This window comes from Vombatus ursinus, unplaced genomic scaffold (assembly GCF_900497805.2).
Source record: "Vombatus ursinus unplaced genomic scaffold, bare-nosed wombat genome assembly UNPS02014802.1, whole genome shotgun sequence".
Taxonomy (NCBI): domain Eukaryota; kingdom Metazoa; phylum Chordata; class Mammalia; order Diprotodontia; family Vombatidae; genus Vombatus; species Vombatus ursinus.
In genome coordinates, this window is record NW_020954580.1 from 28782730 (window position 1) to 28806302 (window position 23573).

General features: G+C 39.1%; 1 protein-coding gene across 7 annotated transcripts in view; it reads left to right on the top strand.

Annotated features, from left to right (window-relative positions):
- Nucleotides 1-23573, top strand: part of ENOX1 (ecto-NOX disulfide-thiol exchanger 1) — a 548229-nt gene that overhangs the window by 465684 nt on the left and 58972 nt on the right. For all 7 annotated transcript variants that reach the window (XM_027873687.1, XM_027873693.1, XM_027873694.1 and 4 more), the window contains one exon: nucleotides 20534-20641. In XM_027873687.1, coding sequence (XP_027729488.1) covers nucleotides 20534-20641 — 108 coding nt within the window. The remainder of the gene's footprint in view (nucleotides 1-20533; nucleotides 20642-23573) is intronic.

Sequence of the window (23573 nt, forward strand, 5' to 3'; positions counted from 1 at the left end):
CAAAGAGAAGGCATTTATGCAAAGCACTTCTGAATAAATATATAATAAAATTACTTCCAGCCCCTTAATCACTTATTATTGGGTTTTTAGGCTAGTGAGTCCAATAAAGGGTACTACTGGACCCTCTTGGTCTCTGTCTTAACCCATACCTTGTGCATAGTTCAATTTATTTATTTCCTATCTGATACATTTTAGTTTTAAGCCAAGTAATACTCAAATCACAATTGGTTTCGTTGGCCAGCACAGAACGTTTCATAGGCGGGTTTCAGGGATATATATTTTCATCTAAGATTTACATTTCATCTTGAGTAAGTCATTTATCGAACCAGTGCATTATATATTTTTCAATCATTTAAACACAGACGAAGAGGGACTCTGTGATTTTGTCCTTCACTAATTCTCTGCGTCTCTTGTCTTCTTTCCTCCAGGTTTATATTTCTTCCCTAGAGGTTTGTAATTCTTATCTTCGGTGCTCCTCACAATTTATTTCAGAAAGGTTTTGGTAATAGCCTAACCGCAAAGTCCATAAAAATGCTGGCGTGCTGAGTTTCTTTTTACTATATAATTTTTTTTCCCAGTAATCCTTCTATTTATCACTCCAAGTCATTGGGAGGAGAGGGTCCAGAGTAATTTAGGGACTAGACATCTGTTAATGTAAGCTCAGTTTCATTTCAAAGGATTTTCAGAGTATTCAAGATCTCCCAACACTTATCTTTCATAGGCCTCTGTTTCCTTGTTGATCAGTGTGGCCTCATCAGGCTGCCTATTTGCCCAGATGAGTATTTCATTTCCTTCGTTCAAATCTGCAATGTTCTGACCATTTCTGATATTACATCCATATCTCTCATTGCAAGAAGCGTGACTGATTTAGCTGTGTGTTCTACCTATGAAATGATGTTGAGCCCAATGTGAAGATGCCTGGGATTTTTCTAGTTTGCAAGTTTGCAACTAGTTAGTAGCACAGCTAGGAATAAACAGAGGTCTTCTGATGCCTAAATTCAGCATATTTTTCTACCACATGAAACTGCCTCCTCAAATTGTTTTCCATTCTGGAATCCTTTTTTTATTTCCATTATTTCAAATCACTTTTTTTAAAAAAAAGTGATTTTCCAAGCCAGTAGAGAAATTGTTGAATTTTTCCACAGATATTGGGCAGACATTTATTATTTAGAATCTTACCCATGGCTCATTATGAATGTCTGGACTCACACAAATCCAAATTCACATTGGAAGGTTTTTCCAAAATTTCTTTTGCTTGTGTCACTGCCTAGGAGTTTCCCCATGGGATCCTCTGCATTTGGCTCGTTCCTAGCTCTCATCTAGGGATCCTCAGATTCCTTGCAAGCATCAGTCTAACAAGATACAGAACATAAAACAAGTGTGTTTTACATATAATGAAGCATGTAGAGAGTACTCAGACCCCTGCTCATGGCTTTTCTGGAAATTCCTAACTGTGGCAGGAATCAAGTTGATATGACTCTAAATGCCACACCAAGATAGAGAACTGCTTGGGAAGGAGAAGAACCCAGGGATTTTAGGCACCCCTTCTCCCAGAGACCAATATAGTTGCAACAGATTTACTGTGCCACTCAAGAAAAGAAAGAATTTGGGAGTTGTCTCTCCCTGCTCTGTACAGTCTGCATGACTCACAGTTCCATTAAATTGCAAGGTCTTGATATAAAGACCTCTCCAGGTCTTTGAGTTCATGGTTCTCTTCCATGCTGGTCTTTCATTCTGCCTTCGGTGCTCCATTTTCTCTTGGAAATGGCTGCTGCCTCCAACTGCTCCATGTCTGCTCAGCATCACTAGACCTCTCTAGCTTATATTCATCTTGGTGTCACCGGATCTGTTATTTCCATCAGGGTTTAGAGGCTCAGTCCCTCTGCTGCTGCTACCACCTCTCTGTGGCCGCCTGCCATTTTCTCTGGTGTCATCACTAGCACCATTGTAGCTCATCCACTTCCTTGGCAAAGTGTTATAGTTCTTTCAGAATGAGATAGCCAAGGCCAGTGCACTGCAAGGTTAGCATTTCCAGTTTTATAGTTAGGCAGATCTGTTCCCATACTGCTGACATAAGAAAGGGCTAGCAAGATCACCTGACTCACCCTTATCAAACCGAAGAGTCTTAGCTCTTGTTGTTAGCTGAGGAAGGAGGACTGAATTCCATTCTCATCTTCCATGTTCCTGGGTACAGGGATTTTCTCCTTCCCTCCTCCACTCCCATTTGCCGTTTCCTACAGAAGCATTTTGGTAAGGGTGAGTGGGGAGAAAAATCCTTCATCTTTCTAATTCCCTTTACCCTTCCTCATCCAATACTACCATTAAGGCCAATACAATTACCTTGAGGATTAGAAAGCCCAAGAAAAAAAATGAAAGTGGAGGGCTCAAAGCTGGCTGCCATTGCCAGCAACCATGTGCCAGTTGCAAAGGTTTGGAATTGGAGTCCCCCTATGGAGAACTGCAGACTTTGAGAACTAGCAGAGCTCAGTGATCATCTAGTCTAACTCCAACACTTTGTAGATGGGGATACCAAGGCTCAGATGGGAAAGGCAAACTGTCTGAATTCACACTGCTAGGAAGGTCTGAGCTGAGATTTGAACCCAGGTATTCTGGCTGTATACTCAATGTCCACTATATTGTTGTTGTTTGGTTGTTTTCAATTGTGCCTGGCTCTTCATGACCCCATTTGGGGTTTTTCTTGGCAGAAATACTGGAGTGGTTTGCCTTTTCTTTCTCCAGCTCATTTACAGCTGAGGTAACTAAGGCAAACAGGGTTAAATGACTTTACCAGGGTCACACAGCTATTAAGTTTCTGAGGACAGATCTGAACTCAGGAACATGAGTCTTCCTGACTCTTGGCCTGGCACAGTGTCCACAGCACCACCTAGCTGCCCTAGCTGCCCACTATATCCTACCATAAAAACAAGACCTTTATTGCAACCCACATTTGAGTGGGATCATTATAAGTAGCTAAGTGGTGCAATGAATAGACCACTGGGCCTGAATTCAAATCTAGTCTCAGACACTTACTAGCTGTTTGGCCCTGAGCAAGTTACTTAACTTCTGTCTGCCTCAGTTTCCTCATCTACAAAATAGAGTTTAAAATAGGACCTACCTCCCAGGGTTTTTATGAGGATAAAATGACATAATTTTTGTAAAAAGGCTTTGTAAACTTTTAAGTGATGTATAAATAATCATAATTATTATAAATGTTAAATCATGCTAATTTTGTTGAGAAAACTAGCTTTTAGGATTTCAGGGAAACCTTTAAAGAAGTTTTATTCATTATAACAGGATTCAGTATAACAGTAATGCCACACCAACCTGAAAGAGTGATAAGCAAAATGAGGTACCTGGCGTCCAAATAGGAGCAGTGTATGTGTGTCTCCCAAGCAAGTCTACTTTAGGTCATGTAGGAAGTCTGGGGAATGTAGGAGCTTATATTCTTCCCTGGGAGCTCTCTTGAGAATAGCATCAGGAGTCTTTATGTTCACACAGCAATGCTTTTCCTCCATGGCCATCTGCGCACTTCAGAAGCTTTAGCTAATCTTGGGAAGTGATTCAGTTTTTATTTGTCGCCATTTTACCTAGGGAACAACTGTGACACAGAAAGGTTCAGGGACCTACCTGGAAACATATTTCAAAGAGGGACATTTAAAGTGTGACTAGTGCAGTATACAAAACACTAGGACCCAATTTTCATTCCTATGGATTACATTGGGGACATGAGGACACTGAATGAGACTCCAGTGGGAACCAGAGAATAAGCCAACAATGCCATTGGTGACATCTTGTTTGACCACAAAGATGACTTCTGGGCAGGAGAATCCCTGCTGTTGCAACACTGAAATGCAAATGAGTATTTATAGTCTACAAAGGGAAGCAGAAAGATCCCAATCATGTGGCAAAGGATACTATGAGCCCTCCCTGGTTTGTCCATCAACCTATTTTCATGATGCTGCCCTTATAATATTAATAACAACTCATATCCATATATATATTTATATAGGGCCATAAGGTTTGCAAAACACCTTCCCAGCACCAATCATTTGAAGTAAGTAGTACAAGTATTATTATCGCCATTTTACACACAGGGAAACTGAGGTTTGAAGGAGAAAAACAAGTTGCTTAATGTCATATATTCAATAAGTCTGAGAGCTAGGATTTGAACCTGTGGTTCTTGATTGTTTCCATTATGCCACCAAATATATACTTATACACACATATATGTATATATATATACACAAGCATATATATATGTATATTACATATATGTACATGTGTATATGCCTGTGTGTATGATGTGCGTGTTTGTCGTAAATTACCCCTTCATCATTTGGAATACAAAGAGTTCCATCCATAGCTAGGTTGAGTTTCCCCAAAAGACAATGAGATTGACTCTCTTCTTTGTTCTCTAAGTGATTCTTCTTTTTTAGAGTTATTTGCATTGTGACCATTTGCACTGGAACCAGCTGACCAGAGTACAGCTTAGTATGGCTATCCCTGCAAAGAGTATTTCCTCAATTAAAAATATAAAAAGATAATTGGAGCAGATTATCAACCTCAACCACCCCAAAAGTGAGGGAGGGGCATAAAAATATTTCTCTTATTCTTTTTCTTTTGAAGAAAAATATAGATCTTGGCATTGCATTCTGTACCCAGAACATGAGCTTAGGAAACCAAATGTCATATATGACTTTTTCTTCAAGACGCTGATGTTTGGAAGCTGGGCTTTTAGCTGATTTCAGCAAATGTTCTTTGGCAGAAATTTTCATTAAAAAAGACATTAGTTAGTCTCTCATATATAATGTGAAAATGCCTTCACTTACTGCTCAGGGGAAAATTACTAAGAGTTTGGGGTGTATTCCATCACAGGATATATTGAGGTTGGTATTAAGTATGAAGATACAGCTCCAATTTCTCTGAATTTTAACACTTTGAGAGTTTCAGGAGTTTGGTAGATTTGTTTATTTGTTTGTTTTTGGTTTTGGGTTGGGTGTTCACTCATTTTTTACAATAAACTTGTTAGCATTCCTGGTCACACTGATACCATTCTTTGCACTGGGTTTGAGTAATTTGGCTCACTTCTATAATGTTTTCTATATTTAATGTTTCAGAGGCAGTGAAGAGTGGTTTAAAATAATAATTTTCTTTCTGCACTTTCTGGATCTGTGCATAATCGGTGTTGTATGTATACATACATACATACATATACACGCTCTCACACACACACACACACACACATATGTATATTCAATAGGTTTCAGCTCCAGAGATGGGGAATGTATAAGCTCTTTTAATACAATTGATCAGGTTTGTTTTTTCTTTCTTCTTAAAATGTCTTTAGTTACTTTCAAGAAAGCTGCCAGCTTGAGACTGTGACAGGCTACCCTGCTTTTAACCATAGGCAGGCTCCTTAAAGCATCTGTTCTTTCCAGTAGTGGCCCTTGGCCATCCATTATGGGTTAGAAAACCAGTGTGTCCTTGAATGTTTAGAAGAATCCAAGGACAGCATGTGACATCCAAGAGTGGTTTTAAGCTCTGCAGGACAATCTATTGGAAAAGGGCTCCTCAGCAAGGCTGTTAAGTTCTTTGCGTTGAAGACAGGAACTGTTTCATCCTGATCTTTGCATTCCTAGCACCTTTCACAGGGCCTGATAAATAGTAGGCACTTAATGAGTGCTTATTGACTCGTCAATTAATTAATAGATTTATTTAAAACTGATTAACATGTTTTGGAACCTGCCAGCTATGACTCGAACCCAGTGGGGACTACTAGTTCTTAGATGTGGCAAGGGGCCTCTGGTGCTTGTTGCAGGCCCAGGCACCGCAGAAACTCCAGGGGCATACTAGGGTTTAGAGTCCTTTATAGGTCAATTTAGAAATTAGAAATTTAGAAACTTGTCAACATTGAATTAACTCCAATAAAAGTTCACCTTCAATAAGGCTTCAAAAGTGTGTATGCTATGTTAAAAATCACTTTTACGTGTAATTAGGAAAAATATTATTCAAAAAGGTGTGCATGATAACACCCTTTTAAACTGAATTAATGAGTAAATATTTTTCTGTTTATTTTCACAAAATTAACCATTAGTCAGACATCTAATATTGAGATTAATCAGATAACCTTGACATTACTCAGGGTTTTGATTTCACTTGATATTTCCTTCTGCAGAATTGGTGGTGATCATTTCTCCTTTTCCACTATTGTAATCCAACAAGCATAGCATTTTCTGTATCCATAGCTGTTTCTTGAAACTATAATCAAGACAGCCCTTGTGTCTTAAAAGCTCAGGGTTGATGAGGCCAGGTACAATGGGTTTGTGGTGTGGATATAAAGCTTCTGAGCTGAATTGAGCCAAATTTATTTTCCACAAATGACCAACGATAGCTCTATGTCCTTATTACTAGCCTGTGAAGGATTAGTCAGTCAGCTGGTGATGAAAAGCTTGCTAGCTATAAATGTTCTATGATAACTTGGTCATAACCATTGAGAAGAGAGAACAATATCTGTTGGCCTTCAGGGCATAATACAAGACGCATCTGTTCAATCAGGTTCTTGCTTGATTGAAGTAAATGAGCTGACCTGGCTGGGGATCTACTCTCATGTTAATATTCTACATTTCTATATTAACAGAAGTACATGTGCCCAGAGGCTGGGCTGGTGACCATGTGGTATAAAAATATTTTTTAAGGAAAAATAAAGGTAAATTATTCCAGACAAACTGGATTATTGTTTTTGATGGAGTTGCCAGCTTAGGCAGTGGAGGGAATTCAGTTAGTGCAGTACATAATCATTTGACAAACACAGCGGCCCGCTCTGTCTCTATCGCTCTTTCTGTCTCTCTGTCACTCTGTCTCTTTCTCTTTATCTCTTTCTTTCTCTGTCTCTTTCTGTCTCTGTTTCTGTCTGTCTCTGTCTCTATCTCTGTGTCCCTCTGTCTCTGTGTCTGTGTCTCTCTGTCTTTCTGTGTGTCTCTCTGTTTCTCTCTGTGTCTCTGTGTGTGTCTTTCTCTGTGTCTCTGTGTTTTTGTCTCTGTTTCTGTCTGTCTGTCTGTCTGTCTGTCTTTCTCAATCTCTCTCTCCCAAATGCATGGATAAAATTAGTTCACATTGACTTGGCCAGGAACACTGTTATGTCAGTTGAAAGCTAGCCAAACGACTACAGGGACAAACATGACCATGGAGGCTCGAGCATTAAGCCTTCTGGATTTTAATCCAAACTCTGACAGCCCGTTCACTATTGGCCAAATCATTTGACCTTGCTCAGGCCTATCCTCTTCATCTATCCAAAGAGTATAATGGTATCACTTTCATTGTATGTGGTCCCTTTTGACATTCAAAAAGCTCCGCATACTTCTTGGATGTTCTTGCTTCCCATATATCTCAGTAGTACTGGGATATGGACCCAAAGTTCAGGACACTGTATAGTGGCTTGCCCATCATCCTACAGTGAGTCAATGACAGAATGCAATCCAGACCCATGAATTCCTCTGGGCCACTCATGGGATCTGTCATATCTCTGTTCACCATTCCAGAAGAAAATCAGGTCATTGCTTTACAGTAATTTATAAATTAGTCTTCATCAGATACTCATGAGGGAGACTTTTGACAGGAATGAGAATGATTTATTTTTTGCAAATGAGGAAACTGAAGCTCAGAGGGTAAAATGATCTGCTCCAAGTCACACAATGTGTTGGTACCCTGTCCATCTTTTCTGAATCTTTGAACTCTGCATGTAGTCAGGTTTCTGTGATCCAGACCACTTGTCATGTGCATTTTCTCCCTCTCCTAATGCTGTAGTAACATCATGAGAATATGGTGTTCATTGCGTAACTGTCAACTATAAATAGCATGCAGATACTCAGAATTATTCATTAATACTGAAGAATTTGTAAATAAAGAAAAAGTGGTCTGTTGACACATCCACTGAAATGGAAAATGGGGAGAATTGGAGGGGAGAGGTATCAGTACATGGTAAAAGTTTCTCCAGCCTTCTGTCACCTACCACTTCCATACTTTCCAAAAGAAAGACAACACGATATAATGGAATGATCTATGGATTTGGAGTCAGAGAACCTGGATTTCAGCCTCAACCCTATTATTTTCTACTCATGTGACCTTCAAAAAAGTTGCATGTATAAACTCTCTGGGCTTCAGTTTCTTCATCTGTAAAAAACAGGGATTGAAATAGGTCATTTCTAAGGTCCAGATCTCTGATCCTGTAATTCATGTCCATAATGAAGGCTTAGAGATACTGAAAGACCCTAAGTGCCCCTGAATAAAAGAAAAAATTATATTGTGCTCACAATAGTTTTTGTTGGAAAAATGTTGGGAAAGTCATCTATGCATGGCACATCAATCTAATCACTTCTCTTAACCAGAATATTTTACATCCCTCAGTTGTACCAGGAAAAGGAAAGTTTTCATAGGAAAGGGATAATACAAAAATCACTGGTAAAGGCAAGTGACTGTTAGGAGCCTGCACACTCAGCCATCCTTAGTAATTTCTTAATTATCAAGTGACAGCAAGTTACTTCCCTGCTACTTAGAATGGGGTGGAGAGAGAGAGACATAATAACTCATCCCTTCTCCATTCAACTTCAGCCAGAACAATGGGTGTCTGGAAAGTGAGCTACAGAGAGATAGGTTGAGAAAGTTTTCTGTTGCGAATGGAGTGTTGGACCTCCTTGATTCAAAACTTGAAAAGCCTTTTTGTAAAGGATGGCACTGCCACTGGCCTTTAGACCTAAGAGCTTGGGTGATAGAAGGCATGGCATTCCCTCCAGATCTCATGGTGTGCTGACAAATGGGTTAGAAAGTCTAGTCGGAAGGAAGATAATTGGATGTGGCCCAAGTAGACCAGCAGTTTTGTGATGCAGGGGTCTTCCAGGTGGTCCTTGAGTCCTTTCTTTCTCAGACCTCCTAGTGAACAATTTATTAAGTATTTATTTATTTATTTATAAGTATTTGTTAAGCATGTGCCAGGCTCTCTTCTAGATACTATGGATATAAAAATCAGAAACAAAATAGTTCTTACCCTCAGGGAATTTACATTCTCTTTGGGGAAAATAATACCTTACACAGATAGATAAAGATCACTGAATTTGGAGTCACTGGCTCAGTTTCTCTTGTTGTTGTTGAGTCATTTTTCAGTTGTATCCTACTCTTTGTGTCCCCATTTGAGGTTTTCTTGGCAAAGATTGGAGAGATTTGCCATGTCCTTCTCCAGCTCATTTTACAGATTGAAGCAAACAGTGTTAAATGACTGCCCCGGGTCACACAGCTGGTAATGTCTGAGGCCAGATTTAAACTCAGGAAGATGAGTCTTCCTGACTCCAGCCCAGCACTGTACCCTGCACCACCTTGAAGCCCATGGAGTCACTGGATCTGAGTTCAAATCTCAACCCTGCCACTTGTTTCCTATGTGACCTTGGACAAATCACTCTCTTAATCTGTTTGTTTGTTTTTCATTTAAAATGAAAGGTTTGTATTTTATGGCCTCTAAGGTCCCTTCCAGTTTTAAATCTATAATCCTAGTTATGAAGTCGTTGGGAGAGAGAAAACACCTGGCAATCAGGAAGAGTTTTGTGTAGGGGATTTTATGTGAGCTGGGCCTTGAAGGAAGGTAGGGATTCTAAGAGGAAAAAAGAGTTCTTTGCAGGCATGGGGGAACCCAACCTATTCAAAGGCATAGTGATAGGAAATAAGATGTTGTATAAGGAGTGGTATAGCAAGCATGCCCATTTGGCAGAATGTGCAGTAAAGCCTAGACAAGTCAACTAGAGCCAGATTGTGAAGGATAAGCAGAAGAATGTACTTTATAGGCTGGAGGCAATAAGGAGCTGCCAGAGGTTCTTGATCTGAGGAGTAACCTGGGCTTTAGGAGCATCAGTCTGACAGCACCACCTTGGACAGCATAGTCAGTGCTCATCTCCCTTTGCTGCATGCCAATTCTCTCTTTCACCTTGTTGGATTTGTCACTAAGACATCTCACATGTGACTGTACTCATGTCAAGGATGGCCCAGTTGAGATCTCTTAATGTCAGCGATCCTTGTGAGCCTCTCTTTAGGAGCACCACAAAGAAAAGGAACAATCTTGATGGTTTTACTGTTTGTTGGAGCCAGAAATGTCCCTCTGTTGATATGCTTTGAAGTCATTTAATCTCTCTCTCTCTGCTTCACTTTGTTTCTGTCTGTCTGTCTCTCTCTCTCTTTGCCTCACTTTGTCTCTGTCTGTCTCTGTCTCTCTCTCTCATCAAGTTCAACTAATCAAGTGTCCTATTGTCCACTGATTAAAAATCACGAGTTACTAGATGAGAAAGTGGAGTTAGTTGCATCCTCAAATCCTTTCCTGGGGTACTCCTCTCTCAACATTAGGTAAGTTAAAAATAAATTAAGAAAATAGGTCCAAAACACCTCCCAACTTGCCGGGCGAGCCCTGCCCCCTACCTCCAACAACATCTTCAGTCCACAAGTCCCCACTGATGGATTTCCCTTTATTAGTCATCCAGAGAATATAATTAGCTCAAAGCAAAGGTACTGACTAGAATAGCAAAGTAAGAAGATTTATAGCAGAACATTCCACTCACCGGATACTTAGTTAGGGCACATTATCCACAGACATCCGCGTCATCAGAGTGGAGAAAGTGAACAAGTACAAACATTACATTTGAAGAGCCTCCGTGTGAGGAATGTACGTGATGGGTAACTCACAGCCCAAAGCTGTAGGGCCTCTAATGTCCTCTATGTCCTCTTGTGATTTCTCTGTAGGGCACATTTTTCCAGCAAACTTACTGGGTCGGTCTCTCTCTCCCTCTCTTTCCCCCCTTCCCTTTCTTTCTCTGTCTTTGTCTCTCTCTCTCCTCTCTTCTCTCTCCCTCCCTCTCACTGTTTCTTCCTTTGTCTTTCTCCCCCTTCCTCCTTCCCTTTCTTCCTCTCTCTTTTTCCTCCCATCTCTCTCTCTCTCTCTCTCTTTCTCTCTCTCTCTGTCCCCCTCCCTCCCTCCCTGCCTCTCTCAACACTTTTATATGATTCTACTTTTAAATGAAAAAGTTTAATTAAGGTCAAAACCACCGCACACTATTTTAGCCTTGATATCAGTAAGTACTTGATAAATGATTATTGATGGACTAAAATGAACCATTCAAAGTCTGATGCAGCAGGGGTTTAGCATATAGCACATAACAGTCCATCAGGTAAGACACGAGGTGAACTTTTGAGGGACCCTTGAGAGGCCAAATGTCAGAAAATGAAATTCTTGAATCTGCGTCAGTGGTGGTGGAAGTACTCTGCCTTTTTTTCCCCTGCTGTAAGTAAAGCTGAATCCCATCAAGGGAAGAAGATTGCCTTTCTGCCTAGAAATGAGAATGGCATTTAAAACTCAATATCAGAAAAACTATTGTTGAGATTAAGGGCCTGGAAGAATTGATTTAGAAGAAGGATCAAAGAAATTAAATATGTATAGAACAGGATAATAGGATATTAGTCCCTAAACACAATTTCATTTTTGTTATCCAGCGTTCCTATTATCAGTTATCTGAATGGTCTAGTTCCCCTACAGAGGCAGCTTTTCCTTAGAGGGCCCCTCTGTGTGAGGCACTGCATGGCCCAGAGAACGAAGCGTCAGGATCAATACTGTGGCACCAGAGGCTTTGTCACTGTAACACACAACTAGATTTGCAGGAGGCCTGATTCATCACTGTGGATGCATCCTCTGCCATGCTTTTCAACACTTGCGGTAGCTAAGAAGTTTTACCTCCTACTGGCCCAACCTACTGAATCTCTCAGAACTAATCAAGGCTGCTTCTCTGATGACAAGCATCCAATCAGTTTGTTACTAAGCCCATATACAAAGCATTTTCAGCTTGTTAATACAGCCAGAGTTTGCCAACCAATGACGTCATCTTAGAGAACCCAGGCTACCTCAATGATAAGATAAGGCATTGGAGTAGGGCTTTAGTGAAGGTACTATTATATAAATGCCTTAAGACAAAGCAGTTCTCCACCCCCACCCCCTATCCCCTATGGAAGGTGGTTGAAATTTTCAGTACAGCTAGGTTCCAAACAGTCACTAGAAAGAATGCTACAAGTATGTATAGAATAATTTTATATATACATACTATTTGTGTCTAATGGGGTGAGGGGAGGGAGAAAAAAAATTTACATGACAATTTTTTTGTGTATTTGAAAGGAATAACAAATTGTGCTTACTGGATTTGCAGTTTCATGTACAATGTCTTTTTTATCGTACTATGTTATGAAAATGCTTGTTTTATTCCATGAATTAAAAAAAAAAAGAAAGAATTCTAGAACTAAAGTTGGAGAACCTGGATTCAAATCCCAGTTCAGATCCCAATGGCTGTGTGTGTGTGTGGGGGGGGGGGGGGCAAATACTTAACCTTTTAGGATAACAGCTTTCTTAATCAGTATAGTGTGTCAGACTAGATGACTAGCCCAAGATTTCCTTTCAGCTCTTGATCTATAAGTCTGAGATCCTGTGATGAACAGTTTCAGACCAGTTCAACTCAACATTCAAATTATAATGCTTTTCAGGGAGGGAAATTTAATTTTAAAAAAGTCAAATAATGATTACCATGCAGCAATCGAAACTCTGCCTCTCATACTCCAAGGTCTCTAGGGGTGTATTAAGCATTGTTGCCAAAGAGTTCTATTTTTCTGATGAGACCCTTGCCCCATAGGTTGTAATCACATGAGTCCATCACATTCTTACCCCTTGGTTAGTGTGGCAAGCCAACAGCTGCATCCATCTTGTTTATTGAAGTGTAGATGGTTCTTGTTTATAATTACGCATTATCTGGTTAGAGTAGAAGAAAGAGCTTGCAACCGGGTGTTAGAAAGACCCAGAATTCCGGTTTAGTTCTACCATGAACTAGCTGTATGCCCTTGGGAAATTGACTTAAATTCCCTAGACCTCAGTTTCCTCATCTGTAAATGAGAGGGCTAGACCAGATGAATGCTAAGGTCTCCTCTAGTTTTAAGATTTTACATTTCTGTCATTGAACTTAGAAGGGAAGATAGTTGATAGAGAAGGATTTCACCAAGAAGGAAAAAGAAATATAGGGCACACACCCACCAGTGTGTGTGAGACTTTGGACTGATGTGGTATGCAGAGCAGCGTTTTGATAAACCGAACGAAAGGAGAAAGTGAAATTGGTGCAGCTGTCAAATTGATATTCTGTGTTTCTCTTCTGTTCAAGAAACCACAGAGACTCCCCATTGCCTCTAGATTAGAAAACAATCTCTTCTGGATGGCCTTTGAAGCTCATCACAATCTGATTCCAGCCTTAGTTTATCCAGACTTTGCCTGATATGTACTTTCTTCTCACCTTGACTCTTAGAACACCCTACCTCCTTCAAGACTCAGCTCTCGTATCACCTTCTATATGAGGTCTTTATTTTTAACAGATTTTTATTGATATCTTTTTTTAATCAACTAGATTTCCCTCTGTGTGCCCCCCCTTCCTTTCCCAGGGAGTCATCCCTTATAACAAAGAAGGGTTTGGTTTTTTTTTATTATTATTTTGTTTTTGTCTTTTAAGAAAGAAAAAAAAATCAGCATACTGAAAAAAGCTGACATTATTTGCAGTGTTCCACACCCAGGAACCCTGAATTTTGCAAAGAAGGTGGGAATAGAAGATGTCTTCCTATATTTCTCCTTTGGAGTTAGTTTGTTCTTTAAAAATTTGCAACTTTCTTTTTTTTTATTGTTTTGTGCTTCTTTCAATTTACAGTGTTTTGGTCATTGTGTATATTGTTTTTTCCTGGATCTTCTTACTTTACTTCATATCAATCAGACTTTTCATGTTCTCTGTATTGTTTTGCTTATTGTTTCTTATAGCACAATAATATTCTTTTTGTACCTCAATTTATTTAGCCATTTCCCGTTCAATAGGCATCTGGTTTTTTTTTTTCCTACTTCTTTCCTACACAAAAAGTAATGCTATAAATATCTGGGTATATGAAGCCTTTCTTTTTTTACTTACTTGGGCCGTATGCCTAGTAGTAGAATCTCCAGGTCAAAGGGTATGACCATATCAGCCACTTTATTTGCATAATTCCAACTTGCTTTGCCAGATAGTTGTACTAATTCACAGCTCCACCAACAATGCATTAGTATGCCTGTCTTTCCATAACCCCTCCAATATTGACTACTGTCTTTTGTCATCTTTGCCTTTTTGTTGGGGGAGACATTAAACCTCAAAATTGTTTTGATTGGTACTGTATTGTTCTTACTATTAGTGATTTGGAACATTCTCTCATGTGGTTGTTAATAGTTTGCAGGTCTCCTTTTGAGAACTATTTGTTTGGATTCTTTGATTACTCCTCTATTGGGGAACTTTTGATTTTATATCTTTCTGTTAGTTGTCTATATATCTTGCATATCAACCCTTTATCAGATACTTCCCCTAGTCGACTACTTTCTTGTCCTAGATGTGTTCATTTCATTTTGCAAAATCTTCTCAATTTCAAGTAATCAAAACTATCTATTTTATCTTTTATAATTGCCTCTGCCCCTTATTTGGTTAAGGATTCATCCCCTACCCATAACTACGGAAATTACATGATCTGCTTCTCTTCTAATTTGCAGATCACATTATGATTTTGAATCTGTTATGGAATATATATAAGATGTTGGTCTAAGCCTAATCTCTGTTGAACTGCTTTCTAGTTTTTCCAGCTGTTCTTATCAAATAAGGACTTCTTTCCTAGGTAATTTGTGTTTTTAGATTTGTCAAACATGGGTTTGTTAAATTCATTATTTCTGATCCTCCCTTGTCCAGCCTGTTTCAATGATCTACTTTTTTTCACCGGCACTGAATGGTTTTGATGATTCCTGTTTTATAACACAATTTGTAGTCTGGAACTGCTGTTCCCCCTCATGAGGCCTTTCTTGATCCCCATAGTTGTTAGGGACATTCCTTAACTTCCTGTCATTTTGCACATATTTGCTTATGTGTGAATATTATTTTCTTATTTCCAAAAGAATGTAAGCTCCTTGAGGGCAGGAATTTTTTTTTTTGTTTGTTTTTATCTTTGTATCTCAGTGTCTACCAAAGTACCTGGAACATAGGAGATACTTAATAAATGCTTGTTGAGTAAATGAAACAACTTAGGATGAAATATGTTTAGGAAAAGAATAAACATTTATCAAGAGCCTAGGCATTTATGCTAGATGTTATATGCTAGACAGTATGCTAAACACTTTACAAATATCTCATTTAATCTTCACCATAATCGTAGGAGGTAAGTTCTATTATTATCTCCATTTGACAGTTGAAGAAACTGAGGCAAACAAGTTAAGTGACTTGTCCAGGGTCACACAGCTGGTTGTATTTGAGGCCAGATTTGAACTCAGGTCTTCCTGACTCCAGACCCAACTATGTCCATTCACTGTGCCAACTAGTTGCCTCTAGGTTTAATTGCATAGACTTGTACATATACTATTGCATTGTCGTATCATGTAGCAGATTTCTTTGCAGTCAATTCTAAAAGCACCTGTTGTTCCCCAGAATAAACTAGAGACTTCTGGAAATTGCAATGACTTTGTACAGCCCCTGGAGTATGATCAAGAGCTTTAAAGAAATAACAATAAGTATAGTAACATAGATAACCATGAAGAGTTAATATCAATCTCCTCAACTCGATTTAAGCTTCTTAAGAGAAAGAATCACCTCTTAGATGTCTTTGGTTAGCTCATCGCTATGTACACAGTAGGCACTCAAGTGAAGGAGGAGTGGGAACGGAAAGGAAATCCACTCTCCTCAAATACTACCAGGGCACTTGGGTGGTACCCTCGCCTCTATGGGCATATTTCCTTGTGAGGAAGTATAGCTGCCATATTTCACATAGTGAGAATTTGCACCGCTGGTTATGACCTTCGTAAAATGTAACCCTCTTTAATCTGTTAGATAGATGAAAGCCTCACCCTGGTAACATAGTGTTTAGAATGAAAATATGAAATTAAAGGAAAAAAGGAAAATGAAGGGGTTCTCGTTCCTCCCAGGAAAGCGAAATCGCCCACACAGCTCACAACGTATACGTGAAAAGCGTGCTTCAAACAGCCTGGCTAGTCACTGAAAATGATGAACACCCAGGTAGATGATGTTGCTCCAAAGACCTTGAGCTTGAGATGCCCTGATTTCCATTTCAAACTGACAGTGCAGTTTGGTTGCTAGGGCATTGACTAAAAGTAGAATCAGGAAATTTGGTTGGTAGAGGTAGAGGGTCAATTCCTGGGAGGGTGACCTGGGTTGAGTTACTTAACCTATATGTGTGGCTGTACTTTTCTCATCTGGAAAAACCGATGAAAAAAAAAAGAGCCATATTCCACTAAGCTTTCAAATAGCACATGCAATGCATTTTGCATTCATAAAAGAGATAGGCCCATTACCCATCTGACTCTGTCTCCCCAAAGAGCATTACAGAATGCTCTCATTAAGTCTATGGCCTGGAAAAATCACTCTATGTCAGGTCTACTATTTTATTTACCTGTTTATTGACCACCGGAGCGTTTACATCTTGATTGACATATGGATAATTATCTAATTGGTACCCACTCATTTGAAACCACCCAAAATGTAATGCTGCATCTGTTTAAAGCTGTATTCTCAAATGTTAAATTGAAATCACGCTGCATTCAGCCAATACAGCCAGGCAGTCATCTGAACTAAGTTCGCATTGCTCTCAGTGACCGTGAACTTTTGTCATCTGGAGCACTTTAATACCTAACAATTCAACCCCACCTCCTCCCCTCAAAAAATCCCCACAAACTATAAAGCTTCATATGTTTCAAATGCGAGGAACCAAAGACAGTGACTTTCCAATAACCAGGTTTAGATTATCCCACTGTTTTCCCGGGTCATCCAGATGAATGGAAAATTGCAGCTGCTTGACTCAGACCCCGTTTGGAATAGACAAATACTAGATTCATGAGCTTTTGCTATGGAAATAAATTAGCAGCCATTAATGATATTGAATACAGAGACATTCCAGATGATAGCTATTTTTTAAATCATTAATAGTATTGCTCCTTCTGTGGATGGGGAACAGGAAAAAGATGACAAAACACTAACTTAATGAATGGATTTTCATGACCTTGTGTAGAAATACTTTCTTCTAGGTTAAAAAAGAAAATAGCAACTTCATTTTATCACAAGTGAACCAAAAAGATTTATTTATGGAATAGCCATCTTCCTTTAATATTATTCATGGGTACTCATGTATACAGAAATAATAGTCACCAAATTATGTGGCTCCTGGGTGGTATTTCTGCTTTCCTTTCCAGACTTTGGATGAATCTCCCAGAGTAATAGGAAAACCAAGATTTAGGCCCAGATGTGTGCATTCCCAACAAACGAAGCCCCTAGAGGTAGTATCCACTATGCAGCTCCTAGGGGGTCCCTTAATTCATTTGACCTGCAAATAGACCTAGTAGCCTCCACCATTTTAGGGAATTGGTCACAAATATACCATCTAGCACTGACATCATTGTAACAACACTGAGGTCATCCCATCCATCTTTGAGCCACAATCCTGGCAATGACAGAATTTAATTAATAGAGCTGGATAAAGGATATTAAACATGATATAACACGCATGATGCAACTAAGACAGAATGGGCTATATTGGTCGTAGTCCTCTCTGAGCCTCCATTCTGATCTGTAAAATGATGGAGATACTTGCATTACCCACTTCATAGAACCGTTTCAAGGAAAATACTTTGTAAACCTTGGATTGCTAGGTAATTAAAAGCTATTATGTAGGTAACACTAGAGGGAATCAACCAAGATGGTTCTTGAGAGCTTCACAACCAGGACATCCACCCATAGAACTTGGCAATAAGAACAAGGAAGCAATGAGAAAATAAATTGTGCCATGCCTGGCATGTGTTCACAGATATTCCAGGATGGCATTTCAAAACTTCATCATGTTGAAAGCCTATGCTGGTTGAGACATACCATACATATTCCGTACATAGCTGAGAAGCCATTTTCAATCAAAGCACTTGACTCTAGTAACTGAGGTCCTAAAGTTAATGGTCATCAACTTCCTGAAGTTTATCACTAGTTGATGAGGTCACACATCTAGAGTTAGAAAGACTCTCAGAGGCCATCTAGCCCAACCCCCTCATTTTACACACTTGTGTTAAGTCATTCAAGTAGTAAATGTCAGTAGTAGGATTTGAATCTGCATTGTTTCTGAGCTCTCTACTATGCTTCTACTGGTACCAAGGTTGTAGAGGCAATCTGGCATAGTTAATAGAGTTCTGGGCTTGTAGTCATAAAAACCTGGGTTCAGATAACACTGCCGACTCATATTAGCTTTGTAACCCTGGATAAATCACTTATTCTCTCTGTGATCTTTAGGCAGCTCCCTCAGCCTTATGTAGGGGTAGAAGGAATTCTCATACCTGCAATTCTCCATGCTGAGGCAATCACTGATTCCTGCTGTATTCAATCACTGATCTTTCTTGCATTTGTGCATTAACAAGGACAGAAGAGTTTTTAAAAAAAAATAATAAATCATCTAGACAGTAATCAGGCTATCAAATTTTTATGAATTCAGTCAATCAATAAGTATTTTTGAGAGCCTGCTTTGTGTCTGACCTTGTGCTAAGCACTGTGAATAAGATTACCATGTAAGAAACTCCCATTCCTGATAAGCTTTCATGGTATTTCATTCCCATTGTTTGGTGCTGTTATGAATTACACATTGGATTCAAGGATACCCAGCTTGAAGATACAATTTTCTCACCCATCATTTAGTTAATTTTTTAACAGGGATTCGAACCCTGTTTTTATAAGGGTCCAACGAACTGAAAAAACTTATCTTGTGTTTGGTAATCTGGGTGTTGAAACTCCCTCAGAATGCTCTGAGAACCATGAAAAAAATAGAAGGAAGGAAACATATCTTGCTCCCTTGGTTGGCCATTCATTATTTGTAGGCTCTTGTCTCGGTGTCAAAAGTCCCAGATAAATTTTCTAGATTGTGTTCTTTAATCGGTTGTCATGTGAATTGTCATACAAACATATGACCTAATGGGGATATCACCAAATCTGTGATTATGTAGTAGTGGGTGGTAAAACGGTAGATTGGATTGAGAAATTGTTAAAGCCACTTACACACAAGGCTAAAGATGCAAGGCCATAAATAAGATAACCAGTGTCAAACTGGGCGTTCAAAAAGTCACATATATGTGACAGCATTTCTTCTGGATGCCTTTTTTTTTCCTGACCTGATAAGTTTTTGAAAGTTTCTTTGAATCCCTCTAGTTGGTTGTTTTCAACATCAAGAATTCAGTGTCCGTGATCATTCAAGCTTTGCCAGCTCCAGCTTTGCCATGTGACTCTGCAGCCAGACTTGATGAGGCACCAAAGAAGCCTCCTTGATGCCTGAGACAGCTGACTCCGTGTCATGAATGCTTGAATGTTTGCATGTTATTAATGCGGGGTTGATGAGGGGTAATCGCAAAAGAAATAGAATTTGTTCTTTTCAAACGACTCATCCTTTGTTTTCAGAAGAAATCATTGTTTTCCAAGAGGCTTTATTTTAAAGCTCATGAAAAGATTTTGTTTTTTTCTAGCCTATGTATGTATTAATATATAACTTTGTTCCAAGTGGGAGTCAGCATGGTACAGTGGGAAGAATATTGGCTTTGGAGTCAGAGAAACTGGGTTCAAATTGGACACTTGGGCACTTATTACCTGTGTGACACTGGGCTAGTCATTTAACCTCCTTAGGTCTCATAACTTTAAAATGGAAAAGTTGGTCTGCATGGCCTCTGACGTCTTAGTTACAGGACCCCAAATGAAACAGAGCTGGGCACTACTCAGTTTCAGATGGCTGCCATTAGCTTGCCTGTACATGAGTTACAGTTCAGAGGGCGAGGAGAACCCCAGAGTTTACAAACATCCTCAGTCCCAGAAATACTTGGAGTGTTCCTGCTTAAAAACAGCCGTGCGGGTCAAAGCTTAGTGTTTTGATGGCTTGTATCAGCAGTTTTCTTGGCTGATCTATTGATTGCTGTTGGACTATGGTCCTGCTGATCTAATAGAAGACATCACCATCAAAACAGAGTCAGAAGAAGGATCTTTACCATTCCCAGCAGCTTGGGACGGTAGCTTCACAGAATATAATTTTACAGAGAATGGAATGTCTTTAGGCCAGTGACTAATTATATTAAAGGTCTGTGCTTTTAAAATTATTTATGACCGCCAGTATCTGCCTTGGTCTTTTAAAACCACAGAGTGTGTTTCTACAAAAAAGAATTTGTTCAAAAGGATATGACAGTTCCTCCATGGAAGATATAGTACCCAAGAGTTTGGTGCTTTAATATAACAAATAACTTAGCCATGTATTAAGAAATGCAGCCCTCCTAGAGCTCTGCAGCAGAGGGGAAAATACGCAGACAACAGAGAATCATTCTCTAATGATTGAGTGGACATTGTGACTATATGAAAAACCCCTGGCCTCTGAACTCCCTAATCATAAATGTCCTTTGTATTCACAGCAATTATTGACCATTCAAGAAGAGCTGAAAAACAAGAAGTCTGAGCTGGAGCAAGCAAAGGAAGAGCAAAATCACACGCAAGCATTATTGAAAGTTCTACAGGAACAAGTAAGCTGTTCAATGGATGGGACAACCCTAATTTATCCATCAATTCAGACACACAGAGTGTGTCTCCCTTGTGTTTCGTGTATGCAAATATCGGCAGAAGTTAATCTATGGTATAATTTGTCTATACCTTGTCGAACCCCCTCCTGTCTTGGCTGGGTGGAATTTGCAATCCCAGGGCCTGCTGCCTTTGTCCTCAATTCAATACCTCAGTAGGCGACTCACACCAGTGATGCATGAAGGTTTTCTCCCAGAAGACAAATGAATTTTGATAAAGTTTAAAAAATATCGGGAAAGCAAACATATTTCAAAGTAAGCAGTTATTTCCTGTTAAGTCTAATTGTGAGGAAAATGAGTTTAACATAGCCTGTGGTATTTCTGCAGACAACATATATACAAAAGACTGATTCATGGTGACATTAAAAAAAAAAAAATCCCCCGTGCATCAGGGTACTTATCTAACCGTAGTGAGAAGCAAACCTTTTCTATAAAGTCAGTAAATCTGATCATTCCATTCGGGCTTTCTTTGATACTAAAGTGTGGCCTGACATTGATAAGTGGATTTGAAAGTATTGTCTTACAGCAGGGGAAGATGGATCGCTCAGCAGCCCAGGGAAATCTGAACCCTCCATCTCCAGACCTGGAGAAGGAGGAGAGTCAACTGTGGGGAGTCAGGGAAAGCTCTTGAAATGTATTTCCAGCAATGATCTTTGTTCACTGCCACAGGCCTAATGGATCTTAATTAGGTTAACAGAAATTGCAGAGAGTAAGCCCAACCCTTTGGATCTTATTAAATTTAGGGTTATTATTTTTTTTTTTTTTACTGTAAGTATTGGTTCTAAAGAGTCAAATCAATAAGCATTTATCAAACATCTACTATGTGCCAGGCACTGGGCTCAGCCCTGTGGATACAAAGAAAAGCAAAAATAGTCCCTGCCCTAAAAAATTCACAATATAATGAGGGAGGAGACAACATACAAACAATGTGTAAACAAGATATATACAGGATAAATTGGAGATAATCCCATAGGGAAGTCATTAACATTGAAGAAGACTGGGAAAAGCTTCTTATAGAAGGGAAGACATACATACATGTACAAATGTGTGTATATATATGTGTTGATACATAGATAAATAGATAAACATGTATGTATGAGTATATATATATGTATATATATATATATATATTTCAGTTTAAGAGTACTATGCACATAAAAAGAATACCAAACATGATAATTTTCTCAAGATATTTAGTACAGATAAAGTGTTCCCAGCCACATCTGAGTCTAATGACGTCATACATGGTTTTTTTTTTAAGGCAGGGTTAAGTGACTTGCCCAGGGTCACACAGCTAGTAAGTATTAAGTGTTTGTTCTGAGGCCGGATTTGAACTCAGGTCCTCCTGACTTCAGGGCCAGTGCTCTATCCACTGCCCCACCTAGCTGCCCCTCCATATGTGATTTTTTAAAAAATGGTTTTGGTTCAATGAAATTCATCTTGTAGTCACCATCTCCTTGAATTAAGTGCCAAATTTTCAAGGAAATTTTTAAAGCATTATTTTAAAACCATTGGAAACTTATAGGGAAGGAAGTTGCTTATTAAAACAAAGGCCTTGTTTCTATTAATATGGTTGCTGTAGATCTATATGAGTGAGTGAATTAGAGTGAACTGAAAAATATAGCGAACCTCATTCACCAAAACCTATCAAAATATAAAGCAGACCTGGAAACCATACCTGAAAGTCTCAACCTTACCTCTTTCACTGTACAAAAAAGAGACGGTCAGTAAATGCATCTAGCAAACATTATTAAACACCTACTATGTGTTTCTTGCTATGTTTTGTTCCCTCTAACTAGTCCGTTTTTGTAGATTATAGGATTTCTTTACCCTAAAATAATAATAATAACCTTTACTTCCCTCCTGATGACAAAGGTTATCCAAATTCTTAGTTTGATTAGAAATTTTCAACTCCAATCGTTAAGGTTACTTCTGAGTTTTGAAATAGTCCAAGTTCTGGGATACATTAGATGGAACAAAGAAGGAAGAAGATAGAGAGATTATATTCAGGGTTGGGCATGATGCCCTGAGTGCTCCTAGACAGTAAATGCAGAGCTTAGATGGGGGCTGCAAAAAGTAATTACAGTAATGGAAAATAAGGTCTTTAAGGAAAACTTCAGAGAAATCACTTATACACATGCATACATATGTAAAGGAGATTATAGCTAGAGAAAAGAAGGCAAAAGATAGTAGATAATGGTCTTCAAGTATGTGAGAGGTTGTTCATTATGTAGATGAGATGAGGACCAGCTGTTTTCCATTTCTAGGAGAACAGAACAAAGGGAAATTGGCTTTGGTTGCTCCATGAATGGTTTAGATTAGAAGAATATTCTTGTGCTGGAGATTGTTGGAATCAATTCTTCAAAAGAAAGATCTTGCTAAAGATGTTCAAAAAATGTAGACTTAGTCATCCAACTAGGACAGGTTCAGTAAAGGTAACCAGATGACTCCTGAAAATTCCTTCTCAATATCCCTTAGCTTAATGATACCCTATCATAACTCTGGAGTCCCCTCCAAAGTTCAAGTCTCTGATAAAATGGTGAGTTTATCGACATGAATGTTCCAGATTATAACACTGGCCGAGAGGTCAGAAGACTGGGATTTGCTTCTTAGTTCACAGGCATCGTTTGTCCTCTTTATAGCTCAGTGGTGGAGAACTCTTCTTAAAAAATAATTCAAGAATTGTTCTATTTATCAAATCAAGGGTAGTGATTTTCAAGCACAAGGCATCAAGAAGGCATAAATCCAAGCTGCAGAGTGGCCAACCATGACAGACCTCCAATGATATCAATAGCCGCAAAGAAGCACTAGTGTATAGGGCGCTATGAGGTGCTTGGCCATACACCTTCAGGTCCAGACCCCAATCCCCATCACTGAC